This window comes from Monodon monoceros, unplaced genomic scaffold, assembly GCF_005190385.1.
Source record: "Monodon monoceros isolate NGI ecotype Baffin Bay Population unplaced genomic scaffold, NGI_Narwhal_1 Super_Scaffold_4, whole genome shotgun sequence".
Taxonomy (NCBI): Eukaryota; Metazoa; Chordata; class Mammalia; order Artiodactyla; family Monodontidae; genus Monodon; species Monodon monoceros.
The window spans coordinates 5,100,424-5,125,719 of record NW_021703781.1 but is presented as its reverse complement, the minus strand read 5'-3'; the positions used below and the strand labels follow the sequence as shown (position 1 = coordinate 5,125,719).

The window sequence follows — 25,296 nt, the reverse complement described above, 5'->3', positions numbered from 1 at the left end:
CAGTAAAATCACACAGAAGTCTTTTGATCCTAGGTAAATTCTAGGATTGAGCAATTTATTATTCAGCAGTGGTACTGATTGCTGATGAATGATCAGGTAGTCTTTTAAAAAATAGTAGCCAATATAATATAAACATCAACATCTTCGTTAGTTTTATGTTCAACAGTTCTTTTGCCATTTTATATATATTACATATTATGAAATGCTTGAGTTATATATTATTTTTATTACAAGGAAATTGATTGCTTTGTAATTCTTCCAGGCAAAATCTGCCTGGAAGAGAACAATCAAGATAGCTTTAGAGCTGTAAATCCAGTAACTCCCGTGCACTACCTTTATCTTCGGTATCCTAAACTATGTATCTAAGAGCAGCTGTAAGAATACTCTGGTTAAATACGTTGTAACTAATGACTTTAGCAATGATTCTGTTTATCAACCTACAGGAATATATATACTGTATTTCTCCTGAGAGCTGCACATTTTATCTCTCTTTTGTAGACAAAGTAAGAAGCAGAAAATATGTAAAGAATTTCTTTTCAGGTGTCCCACACTGACCTCCTGCTGCTCTTCCAGGAGACTCCTGCCACCTCCACTGCCTGACCTTTGCTATCGGCCGGCTTGGCTGCACTTCAGTGCAGAAAAGGGTTATGCGGCCAGTTCCCCGAGGTTCTGCTGAGCCCATATGACTTCCAGGCGGTGAATATGGCATCCTTTGGGGCCCCGGGCGGCTGTGTTCAGCAAGGCCATGAAAGCCAAGCTGAGGCAGACCACTGCATCAGAGTGGGCCCAAGCCTTGGGTGGCTTAGCTAGGAGTTGCCAGGGGTTCCAGAGCAGCAGTGGGGGGACTGGGAAGGGATTCTTTAAACGTATGTATAAAAGAGTGGTGGAGATTCTTTATTCCCAAAACACCACAGTGGGAGGAGTTGCTGTGTGTCTTTCCTATCTGGAACACTTTTCAGGCTTTTAGAGCTTAACTATACTTTTTTTTTGGTTAAATGAAGAATCAGGAAATGAAAATGGATAAATTTGATGCCAAATTGATCACTTATTTGGAGTAACTGACAGGATATTCAGAGTGTTTTTTATTACACTCTGATGTTTTTATCTTCAAGACTTTTAAATGACGTTCTCTAAGAGGGCTCATCGTCAGCAAGTCAATTAACATATTCATATAGTTGAGAGATAATAGCAGTTGACCGCATATTTTCCCATTTTAATTATTGGGCTTACATCTTGATAAATCAGAATGAGGAAACAGTTCTCTGAGAATAATTTAGTAAAGTGAATTAACTCTCATAGAATCTACAATAATGCTTTGTATCCAGAAAGAGGTAATTTATGGAAATACCAGTCCCATAACCTGTTCACATGTCAAGGTGTTAAGCATTTCCATTCTAGTCCTGAGGCTTTAATCAGCAATGGCAGATGTAACATAATTATTACATAGACTTCTGCATTTATTTATTTATTTATTTATTATTATTTTTTTGTGTGTGTGTGTGGTACGCGGGCCTCTCACTGCCGCGGCCTCTCCCACTGCGGAGCACAGGCTCCGGACGCGCAGGCTCAGCGGCCATGGCTCACGGGCCCAGCCACTCCGCGGCATGCGGGATCTTCCCGGACCAGGGCACGAACCCGTGTCCCCTGCATCGGCAGGCGGACTCTCAACCACTGCGCCACCAGGGAAGCCCTGGTATTTTTTAATAAATTACTGAATATATTTACCAGGGTAAAACTGATGGTTTATTTTAGTCAACAAGCTATGATGTAGGAGTTTCTTAAGGAATCATTGTATGTAACAAAGTTTAGAGTTTATTCCCAAAGAATTCTTTATTAAATATGATGATTGTGCATCACTGTTTGTGGCCAAAGGAGTAGGAAAGTGTGACATGTACGCAATCTGTACACAGTTTAAATTATGAAAGTTAAGAGGTTTCCTTTATGAGTCATTTTAAAAGATGCTGTATTCTACTTTATATATATTAACGTAATAGAGTTAAAAGCCATTTCAATAATTACTGTATATTTGATAGTCTACCAGGTGTAATGAAAGATTAGTTTGAGTGTTTTTTAAAAATAAGTCATTGACAATTCAGGTAAGAAGAGTTTTTGGTTTTGTTTTCCTTAACTGAGATACTGCTGTGTTTATACTTAATGATTTTCCAGGTTTTTAGGCAGGGTCTGTAAAGCAAGTTGTTTACTGTAGTAATAAATTCAAATGGTTAACTTTAAATTGTCCACTAAAATCTGTGACAGATTCTTTGTTACTTTTCTATTTACTAACACTTTTCTTCTTCTTCTTTTTTTTTTTTTTTTTTCAGCAAATAGTAGTGATAGTGAAGAGCTTTCTGCTGGTGAAAGTGTAACTAAGGCTCAGCCCGTCAAATCTGTTTCCAGTGGAATGAAGGCTCATGGTACCAAATCTCCTGCTAGGACGCAGTCTCCAGGAAAATGTGGAAAGAATGGTGATAAGGATCCTGACCTCAAGGAACCTAGTAATCGATTACCCAAAGTTTACAAATGGAGTTTTCAGATGTGTAAGTGACATACATTAAATCAGCAGTTAAGCAGCAGAAACTGCATCCTAGTAATTCTTGATGCTAGTAATTCTGGAAAAGTGGCTGTAACCAGACTGAGAGACATAATAACCATTCACTGCAGTGTAGCTTATTTGGATCTTGATTTGAACAGAAAATTGCTGAAAGATAACTTGTAAGGCATTTGAGGCACACGTCAGCATTGATGAGGTATTTCTGCTGTGTCAGCAGTTTGCTGTAAAAGCCTGGTGTTGAGGTGGGGAGTGGATGGAGGCATAAGTGAGGCAAAGTCTGCCATGAATCACTGGTCACTGCAGCTGAGCGACAGGCGTGAAAAAGAGACTACCGCAGTTTCTCACACAGGGAAAGAGTCTTAGGGGACTGAAAGTGCTTTAGAGCGTGTGAAAGCTTTCCTCCAACCTAAAAGTATTAGAAGAATCTAAAAAAGAACGAAAGGAGGGGACTCCTCTGGCGGTCCAGCGGTTGAGACCCCATGCTTCCCCTGCAGGGGGCGTGGGTTCCATCCCTGGCCGGGGAAGTTCCACACGCCATGCGCTGCGATCAAAAAAAGTTGATGGGACATGCATTAAGAGATAAACTTTAAAAAAAGAACAAAAAGCAGATGAAAGACAAAAATTTATCCACAGTCCTAACATTCAAAAAAATACGCAAATTAATGTTGTACTGTGGTGATACTGTACATGAATGTGGGATTTTTCTTTCTGGTAAATGTGGAATTTTTAACCTCTATGTTTAGGTCCTAAGATCTTTAATTCTACACACTCATTCATTCAAAAAATACCGTGCACGTGTTAGTGCCGAGCATTGCTCTAGGCTAGGGAAAAAAAATCTTCGGCAAACAAATGTTTACAAGCCTAATTTTAGTTTATCTGTCTTCCTCATTCTACAGCCACACTATATGTTCTCTCTCTTATATATTAAAATTGTGTTCACAAATGCATATTAATGAAAGTTTTAAATTCACAGCGGACCTGGAGAATATGACAAGTGCTGAGCGTATCACAATTCTTCAAGAAAAACTGCAAGAAATCAGAAAACATTATCTGTCATTAAAATCTGAAGTAGCTTCCATTGATCGGAGGAGAAAGCGTTTAAAGAAGAAAGAGAGAGAAAGTAAGTGTTTTTACCTTACTTTACTTAAACATAAAGCAGTTTGCGACCGTGCAGTTGGGCTCACGTGAGTTGTGTTTGTGTATCTTCAGGCAGGCTCTTTAATCCCTCTGGCTTATTCTCCTCATCTATCAAGTGGGAAAATTTATCTAAAGAAACAGTTATCTCAAACCATAATATTCACTTTCACGGAGCTTACAGTCTGCTTTTCCGCCAAAACTAATATTTCAGACTGTGAAGAGACTAGGGCAATGTTAAGGCAGTGATTGGGTGGGTTGCATTAGATTACCAATGGCTGGGACATTTTCTTTGAGACCCGAATGACCAGAGGAAGTGAGAGAAGTTAAAATCTGAGGGAAGGGCGTTGTCTTAGTTTTCTGGGGCTGCCGAAACAAAACTCAGGTCTACCTCAGAGATGTTGCGGGTTCTTTTCTAGAATACCACAATAAAGCAAATATCACAATAAAATGAGTCACATGAATTTTTTGGCTTCCCAGCGCATATGAAAGTTATGATTACACTATACTGTAGTCTGTTAAGTGTGCAATAGCATCATGTCGAAGAAAAGAAACGATGTACGTACCTCAGTTAAAAATACTTTATTGTTAAAAATGCTAACCATGATCTGAGCCATCATTGTGATCTTTTTGCTGGTGGAGGGTCCTGCCTCGATGTTGATGCTGCTGACTGATCCGGGTGGTGGTTGCTGAAGCCTGGGGTGGCCGTAGCAGTTTCTTAAAATAAGACTAGGAAGTTTGCTGCATCAAGTGACTCTTCCTTCCATAAACGATTTCTCTCCAATGCTGTTGGAAAGCATTTTACCCACAGTGGAACTTCTTTCCGGATTTGAGTCAGTGCTCTCACACCCTGCTGCTGCTCCATTAACTGAATTTATGTAATATTCGAAATCCTTTGTTGTCATTTCAACAAATAAGTTCACTGTCTTATATGGGCATGGTTCATGGCATCCCAAAGCAATTAACGGTAGTAACATCAAAGATCTGTGCTCACAGATCACCATAACAAATATAACATAATAATAATGAAAAAGTTTGAAATACTGTGAGAATTACCAGAATGTGACACAGAGACACAAAGTGAACAAATGCTGTTGGAAAAAATGCTGCAATAGACTTCTGGATTCAGGGTTGCCACAAACCTTCAATTTGTGAAAAAAACACAGTATCTTTGAAGGGCAATAAAGCAAAGCATACTACAACGAAGTAGCCTGTATCACAGGCACAGTTATCTTGGGAAACTCTTTGACTGTGTGTTTGGAGAACTAGCTACTTTTAGTTCTAAGAATAGGTCCCAAGGAAGAATATGTGGTCACAAAGAAGTTTGTTATGGTAATATTTATAATAGCAGATAGAAATCATTAACTTGTATTCTCCAGTAATATATGGCATTGGTGAAAAATAAGTAGACGTTTAAATTTTTATTTATAATGCTCAAAGTATTCATTTGATGTTGGTAACAGCAAAAGACTAGGAATTATTTAGTTACAATTCATAAATATAGTGGAACACTATTCAGCTTTGAAAAGAAAAAGAGGTAAATCTATATATGTACTGATAAGGAATCATCTCACATTGTTAAGTGTAAAAACCAAGAGTCGGACTCTATACTGTGCTTCCACTTGGGTTTTTAAAAGTGAAGTTACTAGTGTTTTCATTTTAAATGTGCATATCATATCTCTAGATTCTACAGAAAAAATTCCTCTAGAACTGGGGTTGTAGACATTGGGGTTGTAGAGATTTTCTGTAGAGACAGATAGTAAATATTTTGGGTTTTGTGGGCCTTGTAGTCTCTTTAGAACTACTTGACCTTATGAAATTTGCCGTAGGCAAGATGTAAAGAAATGGGCATAGCTGTGTTCCAATAAAATTTTCTTAACAAAAACAGGCAGGCCAGATTTGGCCCTGGGGCAATAATTTGCCAGTCCCTGTTGTGGAGTTTTAAAGATTGTGAAGCAGCTGGTAACAGTGGGGAGGGGAATTTGGAGGGTTAGGAGGGTCCTGGATGAGAGGGAGATTAGCTTTTCCACTTTAATATCCCAGCACTGAATGATTTCGTTTACTTTGTGCATGTATTCATTAAAAAATAAGTTTTCAAACACTGATTTATAGCAATGAGAGAATTTCTGTGAGGAAAATAACTAATGTGTCATTTGCTTTGTAAACCAAGTGGAGGAAAATGCAGTAGTTATGATGTGATGTGTGGTAGTAGTTATTTTTCCCAACTTTAAGAAGCAATTAGCTTTCCCTTCTCATCACCATTTAATTTTATAAGGAACTCCAGAAGCAGAAACATACAGGAATTGGGAGGGGGGAAAAGATGTGGGGATGGATTACAAATTTTTCCTGTTGAATTGGAAGATCTTTTTGACATTTGTTTCATTATTACGGAAGTCTATCTTTTGTTTTATTTCCATGTCTCTGTAGACTGAGAACACTGTTCATTTTCCTCTTTGATCCACGCAAGAGCGTTCCCTGGTCTGTCCTTTGTCATTGCTTCTCCTGTGGTTTGGCAGTGCCTCGTTACTTGAGATGCACTAGGTTTTCATTTCTTTACATAATGGTCTTGTAAGAATTGACTGCTCTCGCAGTAAGCTAAATGATTTTGGAGAACACAGCGGAATTTTAGTTTAGAGGACAAGTGCTTTACTTCCTTGTATATGCGTGTTATTAAGCTGTTGGTTTCCCTTCGCCTTAGGTGCTGCTACATCCTCGTCATCGTCTTCACCTTCGTCCAGCTCCATAACGGCTGCTGTTATGTTAACATTAGCTGAACCGTCAATGTCCAGCACGTCACAGAATGGAATGTCAGTTGAGTGCAGGTGACAGCAGGACTTGCTAAAGCACTTTGCACTTAATGGCTGTTGAGAGCCACGTCTTTTTTTATACTGCACAGTGGCACAAAAAATAAAAAATCAGACAAGCACTATTTTATATTTAAAAATTGTTTCTTGACAAGCTGACTTGGCACTTAAGTGCACTTTTTTTATGAAGAAAAAGTACAATGAACTGCTTTTCCTCAAGCAATAATTGTTTCCAACTTGTCTGGGAATTGTGTGTCTGGTAACTTGAAGGCCTTCCACTGTGGCAAATGGAGGCTTTTCACTGCCTGTAGAGACAATACAGTAAGCGTAGTCATTGGGCAGCCACAACATGTTAAGATAACTTACTGTATATGTATTCCCTTGTATTTTGTTAAAGCTGGAACATTTGATATTTTTCCATTTATTTATGAAAAAATACGAACCTATTTTCATTTGTACAAGCTAATTGTTTTTTAAAGCAAGTCACCTTAGGGTGGCTTTAATTGTATAACTCAAGCACATGTGATAAATTCAGAACCTGCAGTTAACAGGATATTAGACATCAGTCCTGATAACCAAATATTAAAGATTCTCTTTAAAAAAGACTGAACATGTTTACAGGTTTGAATTAGGCTAAAAGGTCTTGCAGTGGCTTTTCACGCCCCTTCAAATTGGAATGGAACTACTGTACTTTGCCATTTTTCTATAAATCAGTATTTTTTTTTAATTTTGATATAATACATTGTGTGAAAAAAGAAAATGGCTAATAAACTGTATTAAATCTTAAACAATGTGTAAAGATTGTACTTAGCCAGTTCAAAGTGTATATTTATTCATAATGAATTATAACAGTTATATTTTTGTGTTTTCTTGTAAATGTTTCTTTTTCCTTAAATACAGATAATTCATTTGTATTGCTTATTTTATTATGAGCTACAACAAGAGGACTTCAGGAACAAGTAAACTTTATCGGTATGGTTCAAGGCTGTTGCTATGAACTGTCTCAAAAGGATGGCTGTTATTTTAAGTATAAATAGCTAATCGGGGTGGTAGGCCTATAAAAATTAAATGCCTTGTATAAAATCCAAAATGAACGCAAAATTGTTTTCACCTGTATTGACTTTATGTTGTATGGTTCCAATCTCTGTTCTGTTTGGCACTTGTATTTAATTCTACACCTTTGTAAGACATTTGTATATTGCGGATGTGTTCATTCAAGCTATTTAATACCTGGCACTGTTAATACACAGTACTTTACTGTACAGACTGTTTTACTGTTTTAATTGTAGTTCTGTGTACTTTTTTTGGACGGGGCTGGCATGTTTTATTTGTTTTCTGGCAATACGACGTGAGAGTTTCGAAGCGTTTTGTTGTAGATGCTAACGTGTCAGAATCCTTTACATTCAACTTTTCTAAGAAAAGCATTTTCAGTCTTGCAGTGTGTGCTTACAGTAACTAATTTTGTTGAAAATGGTTTCAAGTTATTCAGATTTGTACAGGACTGTAAAGATTTGTTGACAGCAAAACATTGAAGAAAAGCTTATAGAATAAAAGCTATAAAGTATATATTAGGATCTGCAAACAATGAAGAATTATGTAATATATTGTACAAATGTAAGCAAAGGCTCTGAAATAAAATGCCATAGTTTGTGAATCCTTGATTTTGTTTCTAAAAGATTAAGTAATTTTAGTTCATTTCTGTCTCTGTTGCCTGACCGAAACATGTATCTCCAGCATGTATTATCAGAAAGGGTAAAATTGACATCCAAAAAAGGGAATATTCTGCCTATAGGAATTAAAAGTCCATTAACCAGATTTATGTACAGGATTTGTTAAGCGTTCTTATATCTTTGCATACTAGCTTGAGTCTGAAGATGAATACTTCTGACTTGGAGGTTTGTCTAAAGAAGAAAACCAAGATTTTTTTCTTTAATGCTTGAAACCATTACTAGCAGCTTTTTTTTTTCCTTTTATTTCTTTTCTCTTTTTTAATTTTTATTTTTGGTCTTTTAATGTAATTGGACCTTTGTGGCTCTCTTACACTTTCAGTGCACTCTACCCCATTGCACTTTGGAATCATCTGGGTATTGTTAAAACACTCATCAATACTCCAGCCCCCACCCTCAGTCATATTTAATTGGTCTGGGATGGTACCTGGATGCTGGTCTTTTTTTAAAGGTGGCCAGTGATTATAATACTCATCTGGGTTGAGAACCACTGCATCACTCCAAACCTTTAAAATCAATAATTAGGTTTTCTGCCCCGTTTAATGAACTTCCCACCAAGAGAAAATTTTTTATTTAAAACAAAAAGGAAACTTTTTTAAGGCCTAAAAAGCCCAAATGTGTATTTTTGATGCACCTTTGTGACGACCCTTTATTTTCACAGAAATCAGTTTAACGTTTAAAGGATGAGTTTTTAAATCTATAGAACAGTGCTTCTCAAAATGAGGTCCTAGAATACTGCTCCCTGGAAATGCTCTGGGAATTTATTACCAAACATATTTTGGAAATGCTATATATAGCACATCCCCTTCTTAGAGATTCAGTGTTCGCATGTTAAAAACTTTAAGAAGTTTTTTTAAGGAAGTTTTTTCATTTAACTTACTGATTTTAGACTTACCTGATCATGAAACCCTTTTTTTCAAGGAACTCGCAATATCACCTACTTGTTGGGTTACAGAAACGGTGCTCTAAAGGAGAGTGATTCCAAACTTTGTTGGAGTTGAGGTTTATACCCTTGGGCTTTTCTGCCTATTTCTCCCTTCCTCCCAGCTTCTCCGGAGAGTTTGAGAATTTCATGGCATTACTAGAATTTGACTTAAGTCTTTCCCTGGTCCCCTAAACAACATTTTATCAAACTAGTTTACAATCTCTGATAAGATGGTACATTTTTTTACAGTGTTCTCCAAAACCTTTTTTTATTCCTACTGAAATAACCTGAGGGTGAGGTCTTGTTAATTTTAATAACCTGGGAAGGTTGGGGATGGTGGACCAGATTCCAGAAACCCCTAACATTTTTTACAAAATGTATTTGTATTTTTTTTAATGAAAAGAGCCCCACTAAGTTTAAGAAACTCTTCAAAGGGGTTAGTGATCTCTAAATGGTTGGAAAGCAGTTCTTAAGAACAGTGGGAATCATTTTTTAACTATCTCCAACCACAGTCTCTTTCATACTTATCACCTTTTCCTCTAGAAGTGTGTGCTGCCTTTCATTCTTTGTGAGTCCATTTCTTCACCTTTTGTCTAATTTTAACCTGCTATTTACGGATTTTTGTCTAACGTCATATGATGGGTTTTGTATGTATAAGATGTAAATCCCCTGGAGGTATAGTTTCATGGTTTAGCTGTGGAAGTAATAGATATATAAGAGATCATAAAATTAAGCACTAAATTGTATGGGCATTAGAGTTTAAAGAGGGCAGTGTATGAGCACGCAAGGAATGTGATGACTGATGTGATGGTGACGTAGAGGAGATGGCAAACCTTAGCATTTAACTGAGATTCATCTGGAAATGGAATGTGTAGGTGGTCTAGAGTGGAGAAAGGCCAGATTCAATGACATTGCGGTGTTCCAGAGAGGAAGTGATTCTTGGAATATGCTAGGGAGAGTGAGGAAGGAATCTGATTGGAAGACATGCTGATAGAAAAATGAGTAGAATGTCTTCATTGGATGGTATAGGATAGATGGAGATGCTAGAGTTGCAAATATGGACAGTTGAGTTTTTCTCATCTTTGTGTGATACCACATGCCAAAATAAGGGACTCAAATCAAAACCAGTGCCAAGCAGTTGAATATTGTTTTTCCATCACATTATCTGATGTGGACTGTAAAAAAGATCACATATATTCCCAGTGACTTCTATTAAGCAGCTCTCCAAAATTAGCAAATCTGTTGCCATAGATTCAAAGTCAAGTTTGATTTTACCACCAAAACTACTGATTCAGTGATTTATCTAATGATAATCTAATATTTTTTATTGCTTAAATGTCAATTTACCACATATTTACTAGGTACGGTGAATGGGGATACAGAGCACAGGCTGAATAAGACAACCATTTACATTTAGAGAAACTGTTATATCTCTACTGTAAATAGCTGGGAAATTGTCCTAAGTGAGCTGGGCCTTGAAGGATGGGTACAATTTTGCAGGTGAAAATGAGGGGTAAAGAGGGGGGCGATTGTGGGGGAAGGAATAACAAGAATAAGAAGGAATGACAAAAGGTGAAGGAATAAAGAGGTGGTGGAAAAAACCGGACTTTGGGAAGGTAGGCCAAGAAGACAGCATAGTTTTGAGAGCCGAGAGCCCCTTTTCTTGGTAGAATAGAGCAGAGCAGCTTAGAGCTGTGGTCTCTATTTATTTGTTTTTAACTTTATTTTAAAATAATGTCAAATTTCAGAAAAGTTGCAAGAGCAGTACAAAGGAGTCCCATGTATCCTTCAACCGATTCACCAGTTGTTAATACCGTGACATACATCCCTGTAACTTAATTTCCCGACAAACCTCCCTCCTTCCTCTTCGACAACTCAGGGGTTTTCCTAAGTGTTTTCCCTTTGCTTGGACTGACACCCCAGTACCAGCCTGGCTGATTCTTATTCGTACTTAAGGCCTCAACTACCCTCGGAAGACTTCCCTCCCAAGACTAGGTCTCAGACAGAGGTACAAACTGGTCCGGAAGCCTGGACCCGGCTCCTTCGCCCGCCGTCTCCGCCCCTATGCCCGCCGTCTCCGCCCCCAGGGCGTCCGCAGAGACTCTCGGGGCGGAAGGGGCGTGGCTCCGAGCATGGACCGGGACCCGGAAGTGCGGGCTCATGTGCTCCCGCCCTCTCGGAGGCCTCGGATAAGAATGGCCCTGGAACAGAAGAACAAACGGAAGAAAAAGAGGAGTGCGCGGGAGGGGTGAGTGGCGCGTGGCTCGTCTGCCTGGGCCGGAGTATGCGTTCGGGACCTCGGGGCGCTAGGGGTGGGGCGTGGCGTCGTGTCGCTGAGTCTCTGATGTCTGTGTCTAGAGAGAACCCGGAGGACGGCGCTTGTGGGAATCTGGCAGGAGACTATGAGGTTGGACAAGTCGCCAGTAGTTTATTCAACGTCAAGCGGCCCTCCAGAGGCAGCACGGGTCGGCTGGCTTCCCTCTTCGGCTCTTTGGAGCCTCAGCTTCAACCCGTGTATGTGCCTGTTCCTGAAGTAAGTCACTGCGTTATACCCCGAATGGCCCATTAGAACAACTTTAGAAGCAAGCAACCCACCTTGCAGGGCATGCTTTCTAAAGTGGGGCAGATAAGGATCAATTTTAAGTAACCTTTCATTACTGGACATATCAGTGAGAGAGAAAAGATGCTACTTTAGAAAGACTAAATTATTAAGAAGGATGAGGTCTGAAACGTAACTTCAAACTTTTAAAAGGAAACCACCAAAAAAAGGAAACGGGATGAGGAGGAAGAAAGTTCATCCCAAATCCAAAGACCGCTTTTGCAAGAACCTGCCAAAAAAATGAAACTGAAGAAGAAACTTTCTGATGCAGACCGAAAGTTGGCAAACAGGTTGGTAAAATTTCTCTCCTAGTTGATGTTAAAGAAATTAGATGGTAAAGAAATTGACATTCTTATACCAGCAATGTTCATCTTAATTTCTTTTCTCACTTCATAGTTATAATTTTAAAATTTTTATTATGGAAAGTCCCATACATTTTCAAAAGTTGAAAAGGATAAGGAACCCCAAGTACCCAGCATCAGCAGTTATTAATACTTGGCAAATCTTGTTTCATCTTTACCCTATTCATTTCCCCCTCATTATTTGGAAGCAAACCTAAGACCTAGGTTTCATCTATAAATATTTCAGCACGTATGGAAAAGATGAGTTTGCTTTTCTTAAACTTATTCAGAGATCAAATTTCCCCCATTAGTTTACTTTTTTTAAAAAAACAGTTTATTTGAATTGAGATCCATATAGCAGTACCATTATAGGTTCCTCATTAACTTTCCTCAGCCTGTCAGGCCACTCTCTTCATGCCCTTTATCTCTCTGTTCTCTCTTGGCAGGTGATCTTGTTACCTAATCTGATAATTTGGGGGGGGGGGCTGCCCCAGGGAGCTTGCAGGATCTTAGTTCCCTGACCAGGGATTGAACCTGGGCCCCCAGCAGTGAAAGCCTGAAATCCTAACCACTGGACCGCCAGGGAATTCCTCTGAGAGTTATTTTTTTTAATTGCTAACAGTTGTGAGCTACTCCTTCTGGTTCTCCTACTGCTTGTAACTATGCACATCTTTAATTTCTTCCCCTTTCAGAGAAGGGTGTCTTCCTCCTCGTCCAAGATTAATTCAGTCACCTGTGCTGTTTATATATAGCACATACCTCTTCTGCCTCCTTAGGGTTTATGTCATCATATATATATATATATCTGTATCTTTGATCTGTCCTCTCAAGATTCTCATTTTAAAAAAAGAAATCCAGCAAAACCCCATCTGCAGTCATGTGTCCCTGTTTGCTCCATCCCCTCAAACCTTCCCTTCATTGCCAAGCTTTTAGAAAAAGATGTTTATACTTGCGCTCTCTTCCTTTTCTTGATCTGTTTTCTTTTCCATGAACTTGCACTCTGGTTGTTTGTTTGTTGTGTTCATTTTTATGTGATATGACCATACTTCTGAAACAGTGCTCAGGGAAGCCATCCTGACGTAGGTAGGTGCCATATTTAGTAGGCAGTACAGCCTTTGTCTGAGTCCTTGCTTTTACATGTCACGTGGTTGCTTTCCTTCTGGAAGCTGTTGGAGTCTTTGATAGCAGTCTCTTCTCTTCCTCCTCTTGTCTTTCTGCTCCTTCTCAGTGGTATTGTGGGCACTTTCCTTCTGACTGTTCCTTAAATGTTGATTTCCCTCGGGATTCTGTTCTTGGTCATCTTCTCATGACTTTTTTCACACCCTTTATTCTGGGCAATCTCCCGGTCCTCGTGGCTCCACAATTCTCATTGCTCTTTCTTGATCTATAAACCTGTATATCTGTTTGTCTACTGGTCTCTAGCTCTATATTCATATACACCTCAAATTCAGGATGCTTCAAACTGAGCATATTATCCTCATCAAACCTGTTCCTCTGCATGAGTGGTACCATCAGCCTTCCTGTTGCCCGAGCCTGTGACTTGGGAGTCAACTTAGACTCTTTCTTTTCCCTGCATATCTAATCAGTTGCCAAGTCCTAATGATGCTGTCTTTTAATTATCTCTTTTAATCTGCTTCCCCTTTCCACCTTCTCCCTTGCTCTGGTGGGTCTGTTGTCTTCTGAGATGCCTGCAGTTGTAACTGTCTCCTTACTGGTCTCCCTTATCCAGCCTTGTCCCTTTCATAATTGTCTTCTGCTCTGCTGCCCAAATGATCTCTTTTAGGCACTTTCAAAGTCTTCAGGGGCTCCCCATCCTCTGTGGGATAAAAATCTAAGCACTTTTGCATAACAGGCATGGTCCTCCTTGACATACTGTCTCATTTCCTTTCACTCCTACTAGGTATTTTATATACCATAGTGAACAAAAAGCTAGACATTGACCCTCTCCTTACTGGAGCTTGTGGTCTAGTGGAGGGATGAAACGGTCAACATTTACTGAGGACTGACCATGTGCTATATACACTGCCTTTCCTCCTCTGAGAGCCTTTCTTGTTTCTTTTATGTTTCTACACCATGTATTATACACGTTAACCATTTTATGGTGAACCTTGCCTATCGCTCCAGAGACTGGACTACTGAAAGGCCTCTAATAGTCTCTTTTATCTTTGTATCCCCAGAGGCTAGAACTGAGTAGTAAATATTTATTGAATGAATGAATGAATGAGTTTTATGACTCCTACTACCCATTCTCTCCCCTCACTCCTAAGTTGCTGTTCCATTTCTCTTTTTCGACCATTTCCATTTTCTCTTTACCCAAGTGCACCAGTACTTCACAATATTGGCGGAATTTGCTTTTGACAAGCAGTCCTTGAAATACTGCAGTAGGAAATCTGATTTCTCCTCTTCGCCAGATTGCTTTTACAAAGCTAAGTACTTTGCCGGCATATTAACCTTCCTAGACCCCCTGGGAGTGCTGCAGTAACCCTGGAATTCTAGACCAGAGAATGGAATTAGGCATTGGTAGAGTGTCAACTAAATCCCCAAAGCTTTACGTGAGCCAGCTTCTGTTTACGTGAACTTTTGTTGCTCTGTTTATTACCTGGCAGTTTTAACCTATCTTCAGAAATTGACCTTAACTTTTTCTAACTCTTGAGTTTCCTAAAGATACCCGTCACTTTTTGATAATGCTGTTTAAATGTAGATGTATTTGTGAAGGGTAAGTTGATATATAGGAGGGCCAGAAGTAGATGGGAAATTTTTCTAATCAATGTGCTTTGTCAAATACGAGACCTGACTTCCATGACTTTTTTTTTTTTTTGACTTAAAAAGAGAAAATGCTTTAGCAAGTGCTGATTTAGAAGAAGAAATTCACCAGAAACAAGGGAAGAAAAGGAAAAATTCTCAATCTGGTATTAAAATTGCCGATAAAGAAGTACTTGATGATGTAGATCACACAGCTGTAAATCAAAGAAAGAAAATTCAAACCAACCAAGAAGAGAGATTAAAGAATGAGAGAACTGTGTTTGTTGGGAATTTGCCTGTCACCTGTAATAAGAAGGTGAGTGTGTAGTCTGTATATTGTTAACATGCAGAGAAATTAATAATTCGTGATTTTGTTTACTGTCACTTTACTAAATAAATCATTAATATATAACTTCATTATAAATGACTACATATATCATTCTATAGATTGATTCCAGTATCCACCTGCTCCTTTCCATTCCCGAAGTCACTGTCCTAATTCAGGCTTTTGCAAGTCTTGTCTGAAATATTGCAGTGGTCTCCTATCTGGTTTTTTCCTCCAGCTCTATCTTCTCTTATATGCCACTAGAACGGAAGCACCATACGTGCAGGGATGTTTATCTCTTTTCTTCACTGCTCTATCCCTTAGCACTTGAAACAGTGCCTGGTGTGTAGTAGAGGCTTGTTGAATATTTGTCGTGTAAATGAATGCATACATCCTAAGTTTCTTCCGTTATGTGGGGTTCACTAAACCAAGACGTGCCCTTTACTTTCTGTGTGTTTATGTGATAGTCACCCTGGTGGCAATCCCTTCGGTTAAAATCCTGCTTATCTTTTGAAGAACAATTTCAATTCCACTTTCTTAAAAACAAAACAGTACTAGAAAGTTACTTCCTGGTTTTTCCCTTTCCCCCTTGCCCTTTTGTCCCCTAGCATTTGATGTGTGATTATTTTGTAGTACGTAACCCATTTGACTTTCTAGGGTAGTTTTGGTTACTTATCTTCCTCAAGGGAAGGGAGTGTTTGTGGTGCTTTACACATTTAATAAGTTATTTTTGGATTAAAATTGCTTATAGAAATTATTGTGCAAGCTGTAAAACATATACCTTCTTCACATCCTGAGCCAGTCATAAGAATAATGTATAAAATTCATCCTAAGACTTTTCTTCAATCTGATGGTCTTAATTCCAGACAGTTGGGGAATTTCCCATGGTGACATAAAGGATCCTTAAAATCCATTTCTGGTTTAAATAAGCCAGTGTGAAAAGATGAGAGAATTTATGGAATATATAATCTTAGTTTACCTGTAGTAAAGATTATAAAAGATTGAAAGAAAAAATGTTGTGTACCTTATAGATACTAACATGAACTTGAATTGTGTTTTCTTTTTATCTAAGTTTCAGTAAAAGTTTTTTGTCTTCTAACTGAATAGTTACCTACTTTTCCTGAAATATTCTGAAAACATGGCAGGAAAAGGTTATCAGACCGCTTTACCTAATTCCTTTTTGTGGTATTTATTTGATGTTCTGAAAGTGGACTGAAATATATATATATATGTGTGTGTGTATATATATATGTTTTTTTTTATTTTAGAAGCTGAAGTCATTTTTTAAAGAGTACGGACAGATAGAATCTGTACGATTTCGTTCTCTGGTATGTGTTCCGCCCCCTTAAAATTGCATAATCTTAAAATGTTTTGCATTTAAATCCGACTTATTCATATGTCGGTTTTAGTGAGTTGGAGGAGCCCTTGACTTTAACCTTTAGAACCGACAGGCTCAAATCTAGCCCCAAAGAAGAATCACACTAGTATCGATTGCTGACTCTTGGACTTTGTTAGCTAATTTAATGAGTTCAAATACAAAATGCTGTCCTTACTAAGTGTACTTTGGAGGGTGGATGGGTGACATTTGTTTGTGTGTTAATTGAGTAGGTGGAAACGTTCACACCTGTTGAGTAGCATTTCTGGAATCATAGGTGTTCATATGAGGGGTTTGCATGACGCTGCAGAGCAGTACTTATGGTCTGACATAGAAAGATAAAGTATGTTTTAATCAATTTAATGTTAAAACTTTATGGAAATAAATGGTATCTGATTTCACCAGCTGAGCACTCTGTAGACCAGTTATAGCCATGTTCCTTGGAGCATGAATAAGCATCACTCATATGTTTTTTAATGTAATTAATATGTATTAGTATAGTGTAGGAGATGTTTGTTCCTTGTTTCCAACTGCGTTTTCTCGACGTGATTGTCTAAAATGGGGTTTCTCAGCCTTGATACTATTGACATTTGCTGCTGGTTAGCTCTTAGTTGTTGGAGGCTGCCCTGTGCGATGCAGGACCCCTGGCCTCCACCTGCTAGGTGCTGGTAGCATCCTCCCCACCCCAGTTGTAACAGCCAAATATATTCCCAGACATTGCCAGATGTCCCCAGCGGGCAAAACCGCCCATTTCTCTGAAAGGAGACATTTCCCAAGGTTTTGGTGCAGTCTCTATAATTCCTGTCATGGTGTTTGTTCCTCACACTTATCACATGTGTATTTTGTCTGCCCTTCTGAGTCCTGTTGCTTCATATCAGATCCTTGCCTGACACATCCACTTGGGTGTCCTGCCCGTTTTCAGCGCGTCTGTGCTTTACCTCCGTCAGTCCCCCACCCCAGCCTATGCCACCTGCTGTTTTTCAGCTGTGGTTTCTTCCCAAGAGGAGTTCTTTCTTTCTTTTTCCATTGTTCCACCTTAGTGTTCACAGCTCTTGCCAGAAGAGTTGCAGAGGCCTTTTACGGGTCCTGCTTTCAGTCTGCCTCAGATGCATGCATCGTACCACCGTCAGCTTAATCTTCCTAAAGTACTTCCTCCTGGACCTCCTGCCCTCCACCTCCCCTCCCGTGAATATTATACACACCACCACCCCTGCCTTGGCCTGGAGTTCCCTTTGGGGGGCCTGCCCTGATTCTTCCTTGTCCCTGGATTATTGGTAAGTCAGGTGACCCTGCTGTGCGCCCTGCAGCACCCTGTGCTTCACTATAGTCCTTATGACACCGCTCTGTCATTGTTAGAGCTCCTGTCCCACCAGACTGTGAGCTGACTACAAACACCCTGTTTGTGTGGCTCCTCCTTGGGTCACTAGCACCTGCACCTGGTGCACATCAAATATGTATGGCGTTCCCTAAAAGCTTTTCTTTTTTCTCGCTGTCAGTGTCCTTGGTTCTTTGCCTGACAGCCTGCACAGGGTGGCCCTGGGGCCCTGCGTTCTTCTACATGGGACTGTCCTGCAACCCGGGAGCTGCCCTCGTTGCCAGTCATGTGCTTGGGCTTTCCCACCCTTGTCCTTTTGCTCAGTTCGTTTTTTTCTTTTTTTAATTGACGTCAAATTGGTATATAACATTATGTTAGTTTCAGGTGTTCAACATAACAGTTCAGTCTTTGTTTACGATGCAGTTGACTCCCTTCACCCATTTCACCCACTTTCACCCCCCTTCTCCTCTGGTAACCGCCAGTCTGTTCTCCGTATCTCTGAGTTTTGTTTTGTTTGTTTTCGGCTGCGCCGCTTGCGGGATCTTAGTTCCCCGACCAGGGATTGAACCCAGGGCCTCGGCGGTGAGAGCTCAGAGTCCTAACCACTGGACCGCCAGGGAATTCCCTGTTGTGTTTTTTTGATTGCACATATAAGTGACATCATACAGCATCTGTTGTTGACTTAGTTCACTTAGCATAATACCCTCAGCATCTATCCATGTTGTCTCAAATGGCAAGATTCCCTTCTTTTTTATGGCTGAGTAGTATTTCACTGTATATATATTCTTTTTGTACTTTATTGCCTTATATTTATTCATTCGTATCTTTAATAACAGAACACAGGTCCTTGAGAGCTCCTAGAAGGCATCCAATAGACGTGTTTTGATGACCAGCATTCCCATGTCAGTTATTCACGTGGGCATTTCTCATGTGTCATACTGTTTTCCTGTCTACATTTTGAGAGTTTGACCATATGTTAGTTTGAGCAGAACAGACTGAGAAGAAATAGTTCAAGTTTCTTAGTTTTACTATATAAACTATTGAATGACTAAAAGAAAAAACTCTTCCAGAGATTTATAGTAACTGCCCTAAATGGGGTTGGCATTTATAGACACCCCTGGACTTGTGAACTTGCAGTCTGTATCCTTTTACCTTTGTGTTCTCTGTACCTGGTGGTATTTGGCACACATTTGCTGCTGACAGTCACAGTTGCTGACTTGAATTTCCACCTCTCTGTAAAGTTTTCCCTACCTGCCCCCTTCACTCTTAGGTATGACCCTTATATGACTGACAGTAACATGACTCTGAATATAAAGGAGATTCCCTTATTTGTCCAATTACAGATACTGAAGTAGTATCTTCTTATATTATTTATCAAATGATATATTTAAAATCATATAGCATACACAGTATTAATTTAGAAGTGTCCCTTTTTTCCATGCTGATTTTATAAAACGATTTTCCTTAACACTCTTCACATGTGTCTTCAACATCATTGCCCCCCTCACGACCAGAGATCCCTTCAAGTCATTTGTAACTTACGCCTGGTTTGAGAGTCACTGCCTCTGAAATCTAAATGTGGCACTATCATTGGAAATGTTTGTCCTCAGCCACCAGGTCCTGTTCATACAACACTAGGACAGCTGTTTCTGATTCATTATTTCCTTAGAATGTTTTTAATCACATCATATCAGACTTAGATATTTAGAATTCAATTAATAAAAATATAATTATTTTGAAATAACATTTTAAACAATGATTTTTCTTTAATACTTTTTTTTTCTCTTAAAAGATTCCAGCAGAGGGAATTTTGTCCAAAAAGTTGGCAGCAATAAAGTAAGTTTATAATTAGAGAAAGGGAGTAGTCATAAATTCTCTTCCATTTTGGTTAAAATAGAGATCATTTCTTAACCTCATAGATGTTTGTATTTGGATAAAACATCATGTTTTATTGTTTTCTTATGTCTGTAATAACATATAAATTTGTCAGATGTTCGTCTTCAAGCCTCAACATAAATTGTAGAGTCAAGGATAAGAATTGCAAAATAACTTAAAATGTGTCATGAGAAATGAGAAATTTCAAGGACGTTTAATCAGGCATAGTGTTTGAAGAGAATAAGAAAGTTTTGCACCTAAAAATTCTATTGTAAATCATAAGTATCATATTTCATCAATTCTAAGGCGACATTTCCCATACCTTAACATTTTTAAAATCAAAATGCATCTTAAAATCAGAGGGGCCTCATGGTTGCTATTGGCTGGCCAGGTTCTTCCAGGGAAATTCTATAGGTCACACTATAAGATGGAGAGATAAATGGGGAATCCTACAGTTTAAACAGGAGTCAGAAGACTTTTCAAGTTGAAAACTGGACAAGACCAAAGTATGTCTAGGAGTAGACACTTGGGTGATAAAACCACATAAACACGCAGGGAAGTTGTTCCTATAATAATTCCCTAAGCTGTACATGTCTGTGTAGTTTTTATTTTACAGTAAAAAGGAAAAAGCACGTTGTCTTTCCCATCTGTGTGTGCCTTAGATACAGAGCTGCAGCTAAGGTGATGCTGGGTTAGCCAAAAAGTTCATTCGAGTTTTCCCGTAAGGTATCACTCGAACGAACTGTGTGGCCAGCCCAGTAGTTGTAGTGTGGTGGGTTGCCCGGGGGCGCTTGCTGGTCTCTCACAGTGATGGCTAGTAAGGAGGCCTGGGTCACGTGTATCAGCCCGTATCTGTGTAAGTTGTGTGTTATTTTTTTGAGTTATTACTAAATATTTATTAAAAGAGATGAAAACCCCCCCCAGAAATTCTTGTCATATGTGTTGAGAGTGGAAAACAAGCTATATTTATTTCAGTGACTTTGAGATTAACAAATTTTACATTGTCTTTTTTTTCTTTTCTTTGTTTTTTTTTTTTTGGTGTAGACGTAAAATTCATCCTGATCAGAAAAATATTAACGCTTATGTTGTGTTTAAGGACAAGAGTGCTGCTACAAAAGCACTGGAAAGGTAATTTCATCTCTTTGAGGTTTGGACAGAATTATTGTAATTTAAGTGTGTATGAGTCCACGCTTTATTCTTTGGTTTCACTTCAGAGCAAATATCCCAGTAACTCAGCACTTGTTTTTAACAACAATTTTCCCTTCGTATTTATACCAGAAATGGGGCCCAAATTGCAGATGGATTTCGTGTTAGAGTGGATCTTGCATCTGAGACCTCATCTGTGAGTAGTTCTTCTGAGCTTGTGCTGGGAGAGCAGTGGGGTCAGCAGGGAGCATGCGGGAAGCACAGAGGAGACAGCCTTTGCCCTCTGTGGTCTCAGCTAATGCCCTGTAAGTCAGCATCAGCTTCAAGAAAGTGGTTCCCACCCGTACGTTAGATCCAGTAGTCCTAAAGAGAGAGGCCAGAAGTTACGTTAGAGAACATCGGGGCCAGCACCTTATTTTATAGACTGAGGTCTAAAGTTAAATCAGTCATTAAACAGTTTTTGAGTCCGTCCTCTGTGTCAGGCATTCAGTGCTGAGATACAGACTCAGTTCTCTAGGAGTTCACAGGATAAAGGTAAAGATGAGCAGACGATTTTATGATAAATACTGTCATAAATGCCCAGGATGCTTTGTCAGCTCAGGAATGGAGCACTTGATTTGGGGGGTTGCCAGCAAGAAGGGACAAAGGAGGGTTTCCAGGAGAACAGGTGTTCTATCAGTCTTGCAAGATGAGTCTGTTATCCAGGCAAAAAAATTTTGAACAGTATGAATGGTGGGGACCAAAACCTAATTTGCTCAGGGAATGGCACAGCCTGATGCAGTTAGTAGTGGCTGGCGTGTGAGGAGGGGCGGGATAAGAGTAGCTGTTGGAGAAATAGGTGGAGGCCAATCATGAAGACCCTGGCCTGCCATGGGGAGGAGTCTGGGTTTTGTCCAAAGCTGTTCCTCAAGGTCTCTTGAAACGGATGAAGCGTGAGTTGCAAGAACTCACCGCAGAAACAGAGTGCGTTACGGTCGGCGTCAGGGTGACTAGTTGAGAAATGACAGAGGCCTGGCTGACAGCCCTGGCTTTGATTGTGGACCTGGCACGGGGTCCGCAAACTGGCTTGAGGGCCCAATCTGTTTGCGGCCCGTTTCTGTTAATAAAGTTTTACTGTCACCCAACCAGGCAGGTAGGTACAGCAGAGACCACGTGGCCCACAAAGCCTAAAATATTTGCTTTCTGGCCCTTTCCAGAAAAAGTTTGCCCACCCCCAATAGAGCAGGCCTTCCTTGAGCACTGCCGTGGGTCAGTGCCAGCTGTGAACAGAAGCACTCCCCGCTCTGGGGCTCGCTCACACTCCAGTGGGGAAGGCGGAAGAAAGGGAATCAAACAGGAGCCTGGAGGGCGGGGAAATCAGGAGATGGAGCCCCGTCAGGTGTGTGGGGTGAGGACAAGGGTGGACTTTAGGGTGACTTCTGTTTTCTGCTCCATGAGTGATTTTTATTAACCCTCTTTGTGTTTCAGAGGGACAAGAGATCTGTATTTGTGGGGAATCTCCCATACAGTAAGTTTGTTTAAACAAATAAAGTACCTGTTTATCACTGAAGTAATGCAAATAACATCTGAGTTGGTAACATAACGTTTCGCTTTAAGACTACCTTTAAGAAGCGCGTGGTGTAACTTGACTGGTTACCTTGAGGCTGTGCTCACCTTTGGTGTATTATGAAACATCTCCAGCTTCCTGAGGCGATTCCAAGCCCTCACTTCCACTGGGGTTGAATCTGTTTTTAGAAGCTGAAGAATCTGCGGTTGAGAAACACTTTCTGGACTGTGGGAACACTGTGGCTGTAAGGATCGTGCGGGATCAAGTTACAGGAGCCAGCAGAGGCTTTGGCTACGTGCTCTTTGAGGTAGGGAGGCTGATGTATCCTCACTGTCCTTGAAGTGTGCCTGGAGAGGCTGTCACTGCTGCCCCATCCTTCAGACGTAACTCTCACTGTCATCCTCAAAATTCCACCTTAAGAAAACTACATTCATAACCCGCCACAGTATAATAGGCTCCTGTTCGTATAATTGCATCCAACCAGGAGATGTTCTAGTTATTTCTCCACATTAATGTTGTTAAATAATGTTTTAGATACTGGATACTAAAGGTATTAAATCTCTGAATCTCTACCTTCTGTAAAATGGAGAGAAGAACTGATCGTTCACTCAGGTAGAAGAGAACGTTAGTCTCTGTACAAAATTGGTTATATTTAGTTCACTAAATATTAGCCAGTGTCTCATGCCTAAAATTATTAGAATACACATGTGGCCTTCCCTTCACAACAGCCCATCCATGTACTTCCTTTCAGTTTTTATCTGCGCCGCCTTTTTTATGGTCAAACTTAATATTTGTGAACATAAGATTCTGCAAGCTGCTTTATGTTGTTTTCTGTCGTGTAAGTATGTTCCACTGAGCGTGTATACTGTCTTTTCCCTAGTGTGTGCCAAATGTTGCATGTTTGCAGTGTTCTCTCTTTTTCTCTGTAATAATGAGATCAGAGTGGTTATGTTTTTTCCTTCAAATGTTTGCCTCCATTTTTGGATTACTTCTTTAGGAAAGCTCCCCAATGGGTTACCACTAACCAGGTCAAGACATCTGACCATCTTTAAGGCTCTTAGTACGTATGACCAGGCGGCTTTGAAGAAACGTGGTCACAGCCTGCCATCATGACTGTGATGTAGTTATCTCACTGTTTCTCTGCTCTGTCTTCTGACTGTTGATAAGTTTGTAAAGTCCTTTAACAGACATGTCATGAATATTCAGGGTGGTTAGCATTTAGTGGCTCTCTATTAGAATAAAAGAATAATAGAATTTTGGACCTAAAGGGAACCCTACAAGGCATCTAGTCTGACTGATCCATCTCAAGGACTGTAATAGAGAGTTCTCTGCTCTCAAATCAACTAATACAGCAGGGCTTTTTCAGGAAGAGCCTTGTGAAGAGGAGGCTTATTGGTTTAAAAGACACTATAGGACTGACCTCGTTAATTGAATTTACATTGGGAAAAATGAAGCCTCTTGGATTGTGACTTATTATTTGACAGGGCAGCTTGAGTGCTTCCTGGGGAGAAACTCATGACAGGGAGCATGATTAAAACTACAAGAACAGCTGCTTGTAGTTCAGTACTTTGGATTGGACTTCTTGGCTGTGGAAATGAGAGGGGTTTCTATATGCAAGCTTGAAAGTTGTTCTAATCCAGAAAAGTCACCATTTTACTTGTTTCTTTGCACATGAGTTTCTGGTGAAAATTTAATATTTTGATTTTTATTGCAGAATACAGATGCTGTTCATCTTGCTCTGAAATTAAATAACTCTGAACTGATGGGAAGAAAACTCAGAGTCATGCGTTCTGTCCATAAAGAAAAATTAAAACAAAATTCAAATCCTAGTTTGAAGAATGTCAGTAAACCTAAGCAGGGACCTAATTTTTCTTCAAAAAATGCACAACATTCTAAAACTTTGTTTATCGGAGAAAAAGCTGTTCTCATGAAGAAGAGAAAGAAAGGACAGAAGAAAAGTGCTAAGAAACAGAAAAAACAGAAGTAGCTATCCGAAGCCTTTTCTTTGTTTTCCCCACTGACTACTGGTAATAAAATTGTGGTAAATCCATGTATTGAATTTCAGGATTTTTTTACATATTGTGAAACATGGACACTTTTTCAGTTATTCACATTGCAATAGTACCTTTGAATCATTTGTTTCAAGGTGTAGGCAGATCAGTCACCATGTTAATACTGCTGATGGTATGAGATGATTTTAGATGTAGGGTGAACATTTAGAATTTTAGTGTTTATGTATTATTTTACCATATGTTGGAAATAATTAACACTTCAGAGAGTTATTTTAAGAATTACTTGGGATGAGACTAAAAGTGAGTAAATTTAAAGAAAGTGAAGTAACCTTAATACTGATTGTATCTAGACAAAGTAAATAATTAAAGTGGGAATACTGATTGATCTAAGGTCAAATCATAATCCCTAAGAAGTAAAGTTTTGAGGTTTGGTATATAATAGCCACTCATTTTTCTTCCTTCCTCTTGCACTTAGGATAAGTGGAGTTCTGGGTTTTAATTTTATTTCATCAACCTAATAACTAACCAACAGGGATTCTGTATCAACTGTTGCTCTGATTTTTTATTCTTAATTGGTGATTAGACTGGTTATTAAAGTTCTTGGTAAATTGGCTATAAAGCAGATTTTTACTTCTATTTTTAATTTGAAAAATATTCTCCCAGGAAAACTTGTGATTCTTCTTTTTTTAATATAAATTTATTTATTTTTATTTATTAATTTTGGCTGCATTGGGTCTTCATTGCTGTGCACGGGATTTCTCTAGTTGCGGCAAGCAGGGGCTACTCTTGTGATGTGCGGGCTTCTTACTGCGGTGGCTTCTCTTGTTGCGGAGCACGGGCTCTAGGTGTGCGGGCTTCAGTAGTTGTGGCTCGTGGGCT

The 25,296-nt window shown here is 39.4% G+C and overlaps 2 protein-coding genes and 1 long non-coding RNA gene across 8 annotated transcripts in view; 2 read left to right on the top strand and 1 right to left on the bottom strand.

Moving 5' to 3' along the window:
• Positions 1 to 8,150, top strand: part of ARID4B (AT-rich interaction domain 4B) — a 126,233-nt gene extending 118,083 nt beyond the window's left edge. For all 4 annotated transcript variants that reach the window (XM_029244860.1, XM_029244857.1, XM_029244858.1 and 1 more), the window contains 3 exons: positions 2,322 to 2,537; positions 3,525 to 3,671; positions 6,384 to 8,150. In XM_029244860.1, coding sequence (XP_029100693.1) covers positions 2,322 to 2,537; positions 3,525 to 3,671; positions 6,384 to 6,511 — 491 coding nt within the window. In that variant the 3' untranslated portion in view covers positions 6,512 to 8,150. The remainder of the gene's footprint in view (positions 1 to 2,321; positions 2,538 to 3,524; positions 3,672 to 6,383) is intronic.
• Positions 8,151 to 11,281: 3,131 nt separating this feature from the next.
• RBM34 (RNA binding motif protein 34) lies at positions 11,282 to 24,455 on the top strand. Of its 3 annotated transcripts, none has more exons than XM_029200972.1 (11): positions 11,282 to 11,389; positions 11,500 to 11,674; positions 11,894 to 12,030; positions 14,911 to 15,139; positions 16,417 to 16,476; positions 19,631 to 19,674; positions 20,758 to 20,841; positions 20,992 to 21,055; positions 22,327 to 22,366; positions 22,594 to 22,712; positions 24,120 to 24,455. In XM_029200972.1, the coding sequence occupies exons 1-11, from the start codon at positions 11,337 to 11,339 to the stop codon at positions 24,390 to 24,392; spliced, it is 1,278 nt and encodes a 425-aa protein (XP_029056805.1). In that variant the 5' UTR covers positions 11,282 to 11,336; the 3' UTR covers positions 24,393 to 24,455. The 3 variants fall into 3 exon arrangements, 1 of the variants encoding a protein (XP_029056805.1); XR_003790530.1 differs by having other exon boundaries at positions 11,285 to 11,389; positions 22,540 to 22,712; positions 24,120 to 24,249; XR_003790529.1 differs by having other exon boundaries at positions 11,285 to 11,389; positions 22,456 to 22,712; positions 24,120 to 24,249.
• Positions 20,705 to 22,696, bottom strand: LOC114883307. The gene is made up of 2 exons (XR_003790531.1): positions 22,513 to 22,696; positions 20,705 to 21,222 (listed from the first exon to the last, which is right to left on the bottom strand). It is a non-coding gene; the product is annotated as an uncharacterized LOC114883307 (long non-coding RNA).
• Positions 24,456 to 25,296: the final 841 nt, after the last annotated feature.